Consider the following 9,704-nt stretch of genomic DNA (forward strand, 5'->3'; position numbering starts at 1 on the left):
CCCTCCCCCCCCTCCCTCCCCCTCCCTCTCTCCCTCCCTCCCCCCTCCCTCTCTCCCTCCCCCCCCTCCCTCTCTCCCTCCCCCCCCCTCCCTCTCTCCCTCCCCCCCCTCCCTCTCTCCCTCCCCCCCCTCCCTCTCTCCCTCCCCCCCTCTCTCTCTCTCTCTCTCTCTCTCTCTCTCTCTCTCTCTTCTCTCCCCCTCCCCCCCCCCTCTTTCTCTCTCCCCCTCAGCGGCACGAACGGCTGCAGAATTCTCCCTGGCTGAAGCACTTTCACACAGGTAGGAAGATGGTTTAATTAATCTTTTCTTGGCTTATAAATGTTTATTCAGGTTGGATTTATTTGTATAATATTTGTAGAAGTATAAATAAGGATTTATTGTCGAATTTAATGAGTTCCCTTCCCCCCCCCCTCCCCCCACCTCGTTCTGGACGCCTAATTTGTAACCTGCGCCTGATTTTTTAATGTGTAGAACAGGTTTTTTCAGTTCTACAAAAATCTTTACTGGCGCCATTCTACTTTAATTTGGAGTACATTTTCACTGTGGAAACTTTCAAAATCAGGCGTCAGTGGCCGGACACGCCCCCTTTTGAAGAAAAAATTCTGTTCTAAACTTGAACTGTTCTACCTGACTAGAACTGCAGAAAAAAAAATGTGGAGAATTGCGATTTCTAAAATAGTCCGTTCTCCACCAGTTGCTCCTAAAAATCAGGCGCGAATCATGTGGAAACTTGGGCCCACTATTACAGCTTAGATCTCCCTACCTAACATTGGAACAGTTCAAGAAGATGGTCCACTATAACCTTCTCAGGGCAACTTGAGATGGGCAATAAATGCGGCCTTGCCAGCATCGCCAGCATGCTGAGAACAAATAACTATTATGAGGTTACAGATACAGTTTGTAAAAACTTGCACATTGCTATGTTTTTTCTATCTCTTTCTATTTATAGTATTTAAGGTTTCAAGGGTAATTACACTTAGAAAAATTATTTATTTTACCTGCAATATTTCTCATTTGCATCTTTGGCATTGGCTTTTCCCTCACCCTGACAGACTTTTTCAAAATCCTGTCACATTTAAAGAAGTGGAAACTATTTTGATTTTTATTCATAGAAACATAGAAAGTAGGTGCAGAAGTAGGCCATTCGGCCCTTCGAGCCTGCACCACCATTCAATATGATCATGGCTGATCATGCAACTTCAGTGCTCCATTGCTGCTTTCTCTCTATACCCATTGATCCCTTTAGCCATAAGGGCCACATCTAACTCCCTTCCAAATATATCGAACGAACTGGCCTCAACAACTTTCTGTGCTAGAGAATTCCACAGGTTGACAATTCTCTAAGTGAAGAAGTTTCTCCTCATCTCGGTCCTAAATGGCTTACCCCTTATCCTTAGACTGTGACCCCTGGTTCTGGACTTCCCCAACATCGGGAACATTTTTCCTGCATCTAACCGGTCCAATCCCGTCAGAATTTTATATGCTTCTATGAGATCCCCTCTCATTCCAGTGAATATAAACCTAGTCAATCCAGTCTTGCTTCATATGTCAGTCCTGCCATCCCAGGAATCAGTTTGGTGAACCTTCGCTGCACTCCCTCAATAGCAAGAATGTCCTTCCTCAGATTAGGAGACCAAAACTGCACACAATACTCAAGGTGTGGTCTCACCAAGGCCCTGTCCAACTGTAGTAAGACCACCTTGCTCCTATACTCAAATCCCCTAGCTATGAAGGCCAGCATGCCATTTGCTTTCTTTACTGCCTGCTGTACCTGCATGCCTACCTTCAATGACTGATGTACCATGACACCCAGGTCTCGTTGCACAAGTGATGTGCAAGTTCAGAGAAATGTGGCACTCGCTTAGATCTCAAAGTTCTTAATACATCTACGCAGTGCTCTCAATTTATTCCCGTTGCAAACAAAATATTTCCTCCTCTTAAGTTGTGCATGCATCCATTATAATTAAAAATAAACCACCAATAGAATACAATTCCAGATAGCTTGCTGCACATTTTGTAATACACAACAATATAACTGCAATTCACACATGTCCACATCAGTAAAGTACGCACATTCCTTCTGATACTTCAAATACTTCTATCTATATTAAAATTCTTAGGTTAAGTGTGCACTTCAGTGATACCTATGTAAACATTTCCCATGGGAATACGCATGTTAAAATACCAATATTTACCTGTAACTATTGTGTGTCATGGCACAAGGAGACACTGTAATGAAAATTCAAATGTCAAATGACAACATTGACCTGTAATGATCAGTGGTCATGCCACAAGGTTCCTCACGAGTGACAAAATGGCCAAATTTTCTCTTAGTAATTGAAATTTCTAATGTCCAAAATATGGTTTTAAACAAACAAGATACTTACTTCACAATAACGTGATTAAATGTACCCAATTAGTAGTCTTTTATGTCTTATACCTTCATTAAAGTTTCAAAAGCCAGGACTGATTGGATCTCTTCCCTCTATAGTTAGAGAGCAGTCAATCTGTGCATTCCAAGCATTTGCAGTTTTTTAAATTTGCCGGGATCCAATCTGTGCATTAACAGGTGTTTAAATTTAGAAGAGTATGTCCCCCTCAACCTGTGAGCAAGAGAATCTCCTTGGTTTTTCCCCCCATAAAAGACTTTAAAAGGAACTGGAATTCAAATTTCCCAAGCTATGTCAGTTATGACTTTTATATAAATATATTAATAGTTGTGCTTTTGTTATGAACTCTTCAAAGACAAAGCAAGCTGCATGATTGGCAGCCCATCCACCAACTCTACCACCGATGCTCCTGGCTGCAGTGTGCACTATTTAAAGGATGCACTGCAGCAACACGTCAAGGCTTCTTCGATAGCACCTCCCAAACCTGCGACCTCTACAACCCAGGAGGACAAGGGCAGCGGGCGAATGGGAACACCATCACCTTCAGGTTCCCCTCCAAGTCACACATCATCCTGATTTAAAGTCAAAGAAACATACAGCACAGAGGGAGGCCATTCATCATGCCTGTGCCGGCGGCTCTGTGTAAAAGCTATCCCATTAGTCCCGTTTGACTGCTCTATTCCCAAAGCCCTACAAGTTTTTCCAAGTATGTATCCAATTCCTTTTTGAAAGTTACTCTTGAATCTGCTTCCACAACCCTTTCAGGCAGTGCATTACAGATCATAACTCACTGCTTAAACAAAATTCTCATCTTCCCTCTGTTCTCTTTTGCCAACTACCTTAAATCTGTCCTCGGATCATCAACCCCAGTGAAAAGTATGTCATGATTTATTCTATCAAAACCATTGTAATTTTGAGCAGATGTATTAAATCTCCCCTTAACTTTCACTGAGGAGCTTCTCACACTCTCCATCGTCACTGGGTCAAAACCCAGAACTCCCTGCCCAACAGCACTTTAAAAAAAAATCCCTGTGGGTTCTATCGATCAAACACTTCATTGGCTGTAAAGTGCTTTGGGATGTCCTGAGGTCATGAAAAGAACTATATAAATGCTAGTCTTTTCTTTCAAAGTATGGCTGGTTGAATGAGTCAAATAAATATTCAGAATTTGTATTATGACTTGATAGTTGAATTTTCCATGAGCCCCCATGTCATAATTACTTCATTAGGGTGTTTAGTCCACGAACCCAAAATATTTACTCGTGTCTTAAATCCATGTTAAATTTACAAAATTTGTATTAGTAATTCTCAAGTTAACCTCAATACCATTTTCCACATGACAATAAGTTGGCAAAGATTACCAACAGTTGGGTCATCAGTCCCATGTCTTTCCACCACCCAGTCCCTCTTGTCTGATATTTCTATACCATTTGCCAGTCCATCCTCGCCATCAAATTTCCCTCAATTCTTCCTCCAGATGTCTGACTTTTTTTATTTTAATCCGTTACCTTAAACGCCTCATCTTAAAAATATTACTTCAGATTGATTCTTTGTATTTCATTATTAAATAATAATATCCAGATTACCCATTTTAACATTTTGCTGCTTTTTTCTTACCACAACTTTGCAAAATTATAATAAAAAATTTTTTTTTTAAGTCAGATCCTTCTCAGATAGATACAAAGCTTAGAAATATCGCCCAGTCCCTTTCAGTTTTTCAGCTGAGCATGCTTGGCTAAGCATTCAGTGCCTTGAAAAGTTGATTTGTTACCATTGCATCCATAGTCCTCCTTGGCATTACTGGCCAATAAAAGTGATTTGTGACGCAAGCTTTGTTAATTAATGTTCTATTAAACCATTTATTTTCTTGTCTTTGAACACAGTTGACAAATTCTTCCTGAAAAAAATAACCATGGGAAAACTGGTCAACAGCATATGAATATAAAGGAATGGTTGATTATTTTTGTATTATTTGCTCAGTGAGAAAATGCAGCATGGATGGACAGTGAACATAGATAAATCCAAGGGAATGCATATAGAAACATAGAAATCTATAGCGCAGGAGGATGATATTTTGGTCCATCGTGTCCGTGCCGGCCGACAAAGAGCCACATGGCCCTTGGTCAGCAGCCCTGAAGATTACATATAAACCTATGAACAATGGTGGAAAGGTAAAGAACACCCAGCCAAACCAGTCCGCCCCACACAACTGCGACACACCCCTTGCACCGAAACATTCTACACTCCACCCCAACCGATGCCATGTGATCTCCTGGGAGAGGCAAAAACCAGATAAAAACCCAGGCCAATTGGGGAAAACAAATTAGGAAAATTCCTCTCCAACTCATCCAAACTAGTCCAGCAGACCACCCTGGCCATATTCGATTCCCTGCAGTACTTGCCATCGTATCCGAAAGGAAAACATGAAAGAAGTGCACGCACTGAATGGGAGCTCCTTTGTTTACGTAGAAAAATAAAAAGATTTGAGTATGATTATTTATTAGCTGAAATTCTCCAGTCAATATGAAGCTGCCATTAACATAGAAAATCAAATGTAAGGCTGGATTTTAATGGAATGTGATTGAATGAAAACATTCTAAGCTTGTGCAGATCATCAGTGAGGCCACATTTGGAATATTGTATGCTATTTTAGGGTTTTGCACTTGACATTTTCCTTGGGTCAGTCACTGCTGACCCCTCCCATAAATAAGTTCCTCATTCCATACTATCTGGAGCATGCCTTTATCTGCCCAATAAATGTCGTGAGCCCGGAGGTTGAACAGAGAACCCTCAACACTGTATTCCAGCTTACTGGATATTTTTCTGGGCCCTTGCATAGTTTACTTGTCTTTAGTAGACAGAGATTAAACAATGCCATATGCCAGGATGTGACTTAGTTTATAAACTACTACACAAATTTATTGGATATTAAATAGATACATAAACAGCATAAATACAAGCAGCAGATTTACAGTAACTACATATTTCAATATTCCACTCCAAAATGTGCACTGTATTCTAAAATGCTGTTTCAAACAGGAAAATTAGATGTTACATCAGTAATCAAGTGGCAGAGAGTTTGGGATCAAGCCACAGTCAAAGACCTGTGGATCTATTTGAAGTATATATTTGATTGACAACTACAAATACCTTTTGAATCCTATGAATAGTTGACTACTTATTGTAGGTATGAAAGACACATTCTCTAGCATGTGATATGTCTTTGATAAGTATTTGAAAATGTTAATAGACTATTTGACCCGGACTGTGAGCATAGACTCGAGGACAACATTTTATTTCTACGACTCCTAGCAAAATAAGTTGCTGGGACTTTCATCAACTTCTTCAAAAAGAAAGAGCTACGTAAATATCTGGTTGGTTGCAGGAATAATTATAGACTTGGATAGGATTGGTCGCTTACAACTAAGGCCAGCAGGAGGCATGGTTGCTGGAGTGGAACCACTCAAGATTAATTAGTGGCGATGAAGAGATTTCCTGCAGGCCTGCTGAAATGAGGTCAAGAATGGTTATGCGAGACTTTCCTTAAGGAGATTAACCAAGTGGGATTCTGTGAAGAACATTAAGTATCCTGGAATGATGGCCCTCAGCTTGTTTGTATTGTACTGTACCATAATAGTACCACTGATACAATCTGATCTGAACTACATGTCTAACTTGTAAAGATCTCATCTATTTATGCAGAATTAATCCTTGGCCTTTCATTATTAAATGTACGGTTATACTTGTGGACAATCCCATATTCTGACTGGCTTTTAAACTCAATTAAAGGGTACGTGTACATGATTAAAGACATCTTCACAGTGCAGGCTGTGTCTTGCACCACTGTTCCTAGTCTGAATTGAAACCCACAATATCTTGAAACACAAAACTGTTACTTTATCAAAAAAGAGTTATCTTCAATATTTTCAAGATACAATCAAACAGCAATAACATACTTTCTTGCATATTGTACTATTAATTGTGGAGAATCCAAATGATAAGTCCATCAATTGTTTTACTATACTTGTTGGTGCTAAGGTTATTGCTGAATTTTAAATAAATGGTAATTTTAAAGGGAGTGCAAGAACAGAGAGATCTGGGAGCGTACATACACAAATCTTTGAAGGTGGCAGGACATGTTGAGAAGGATGTTAAAAGGCATACTGGATTCTTGGCTTTATCAATAGAGGCACAGGGTACAAAAAGCAAGTTCATTACGCGAAACCTTTATAAAACTCTGGTTAGGCCCCAGCTGGAGTATTGTGGCCAATTCTCAGCACCACACTTTAGGAAGGATTTCAAGGCCTTAGTTAGATAGGGTGCAGAGGAGATTTACTAGAAATGGGACCAGGACTCGGTTACATGGAGAGACTAGAGAATCTAGAGTTGTTCTCCTTGGAGCAGAGAAGGATCGGGGAGATTTGATAGAGGGGTTCAAAATCTTGAAGGATTTTGATAGAGTAAATAAGGAGAAACGGATTCCAATCGGTAACCAGAGAACACAGATTTAAAGTAATTGGCAAAAGAACCAGAGGTGAGATTTTTTCGCTGCTGGGTATTATGATCTGGAATGCACTGCCTGAAAGCGTGGGAGGCAGGTTCACTAATAACTTTCGATGAGGAATAGGATAAATACTTGAAGGGGAAATGTTGCAGGGCTATGGGGAAAGAGCAGGGAAGTGGGACTAATTGGATAGCTCTTTCACAGAGCAGGCACAGACACGATGGGCCAATGATGTCCTTCTGTGCTGTATCATTCTGTGATTCTAATTGATATGAGCGCCAGTGGCCCCCAGTTTGAAGGTCAACTAAAACAGCAACTTCAAAGAGCAAGCAAATCAGATGCACCCTTTATAATTCAATTCAATTTTTTTAAAAAGTCAGGTTATTTTTCCTCGCATTCTCAAGTTACTTCTGTCTCACTCAAACACAAGGCTCACACCCTGCCATAACACAATGTGCTGCACAATGTAATGATCAGCGGTGCAAAGCAAACTATTTGACTGCCGCTGACAAAATAAAATCCGGATTTCAACAGCTCAACTCGGACTCAATGGCAAGGGACAAATGCTTTTTTTGCAATGAAACAGACTGAGGTGCAGTTACAAGGAACCCCGACATCTCCCAGTCCTCCAGCCGCCGCCCTCCGGTGTGACAGCCCGTCCGGATACCGAACAAAACCGCTCGCAATTCTCGCCAAGTCACGGCGCTTTCCCGAAGACTTCGGCAGCGTCCACCATCAGCCGCAACCCCTGCGAGTGTGGGAGAGGATCTGAAATCCGCTCGCCTGATCTGGGTTCATTCAAACCTCGCAGGGAGACAAAACCTAAATTGTCGTGAAAGAAAATGCATTCCAAAATGTAACCGTCGGTGGCTTCTTACACGTTTCAAACCGAAAGCACGGCTCCCCGGTATCAGTAAATCTCTCCTCACTCCGTCACTGTGGTCCATGAACACCAGGGAACACAAATACTGAAAAGTAAAACCACCAATTCGCCCTTGTCCTTTATAGCACTCCACACTGCCGGCCATCCCGCCACACTTGGGTTTTTTTGTTATTACAGATGGAACGAGCACTAGGAGGGCACGGGCAGAGACACTGCTCAGACTCTTCCTTACCTCTCTCCAGTGTCAGCGGTTGCACTGTTGTCGCCATGTCTGCCGCAGATTAAGGAGAGGAGGAGGGCAGATAACAGGCAGTGGGAGAAAGGGAGCGCGGCTGGAGTGACGCGGCTCACACGAGGGGCCCGGAGAAAGAAAACAGCAATAATCACACACACACACACACACATCTATCCATTCATTCAGCCCAACAAACAGCGCCCGGCCCGGGCTGGTTGATCCAAGCCACTTAGTGTTACCAACAGAAGCAATCGCACTCGAAAGGTGACGCACGCTGCTCGGTGCTAAACATGTCCATTGAAATATTACATGCACGATTACAGGTTGCCAGCAACAAGAAACACGGGTAAAATATTACTCAATCTGTCGACATTTGGGAAGTTTATAGCCGTCAACAGAACTGAGAAATTGAAGGACTGCCAAGACATCAGATTTCCAGAGATTAACTCTCCTTTCTCTCTCCCTTCTCACCGTCACCCACCAAAAGAAAGTCCAGCTATTTAAAAAACAATCATAGCTCCTTGAAGGAAAATGAGAATGATGACTGCCTCCTCAGGACTGTGGTTTATGCGTGACATGTCTGCCCAACCGAGAAGCACACAGATACGATTGCCATGAGACAACCAGTGTCCTCATTCAGCAGGCTATTGTCTCTCTCCAGGGCAGCATATATGCTGGCCAGGGCTGGATGTATTTTTCTGAGAATTGTTATTATTCTTTGAAGCCACATCTTCATCAAGCAAAGGGGTAGGTCCAACACATATATTTGTGAGGCTGTATTTAAAAGTGCTTGGGCAATCCAATGGGCTTCCTAGAAACTTTGTAAACTTATTTTGCAATTTACTGAAATTATGCTTCTTTATCACTGATCGTATGTCATTGCCCTATAGCTCCATGTCCACCTCTCCCATTGAACGTTCTTTGAATCCATTCAATCCGATTTCTGCCTGTCTATTATTCCAAAACCAGCCTGGTTAAAACCACAAATGTAGTTAGTGGCTATGATCATGGTGCACTGCTCCTTTTCATTCTCCTTGAGTTCTCTGATCCTTCAACACAGCTGATCACATCATCATCTTCCACCAGCTCTCTTCTGTGCTGTATCTCTGTGGCACTGGCCCAGCCTGCTCCCACTTGTACCTGTTCCAATTAAGCCAGCACTGGCTTCTCCTCCTGCCCATATACAACCCCCAGGGTTATGCGACAAAGATTCATCTTGGGCCCCTATCTTTTTCTTGGCTACAAGCTGCTTTTGGTGATATCATTTGGAGGCATGGAATGAGTTTTCACATACATGCTGATGACACCTAGATCTACCTCACTCTCAACTCTTTTGGGGGGGGGGGAACAAAATAGACAGTTAGATCAAGTGCCCCCCAGTCTGGAGGACACTCCAGACACTCTACCTCACTCTCATCCCCTTGCCTCCTTGACCACCTGACAGTTGTCCGATTGATAAATGAACATCATATCCTGCATGAGGAAGACCTTCCTTCAACTCAACATCAGCAAACCAAAGCCATTCTCTTCGGCTCCTGCCAAATACTCTGCACTCTAACCTCTGACTCCATCACGTTCCCTATTCCTGGAGCATTACAAAACAACTTGTATTTATATAGTGCCTTTAATGTAGTGAAACATCCCAAGGTGCTTCACAGGAGTATTATGAGATTAAAAGAATTAACACTGAGT

The 9,704-nt window shown here is 42.0% G+C and overlaps 1 protein-coding gene across 1 annotated transcript in view; it reads right to left on the minus strand.

Moving 5' to 3' along the window:
• The window catches only part of lin7a (lin-7 homolog A (C. elegans)), a 104,825-nt gene extending 96,697 nt beyond the window's left edge, over positions 1 to 8,128 (minus strand). The window contains exon 1 of the mRNA XM_070901569.1: positions 8,010 to 8,128. Coding sequence (XP_070757670.1) covers positions 8,010 to 8,046 — 37 coding nt within the window. The 5' untranslated portion in view covers positions 8,047 to 8,128. The remainder of the gene's footprint in view (positions 1 to 8,009) is intronic.
• Positions 8,129 to 9,704: the final 1,576 nt, after the last annotated feature.

Source organism: Pristiophorus japonicus, chromosome 15 (genome assembly GCF_044704955.1).
Source record: "Pristiophorus japonicus isolate sPriJap1 chromosome 15, sPriJap1.hap1, whole genome shotgun sequence".
NCBI lineage: Eukaryota > Metazoa > Chordata > Chondrichthyes > Pristiophoridae > Pristiophorus > Pristiophorus japonicus.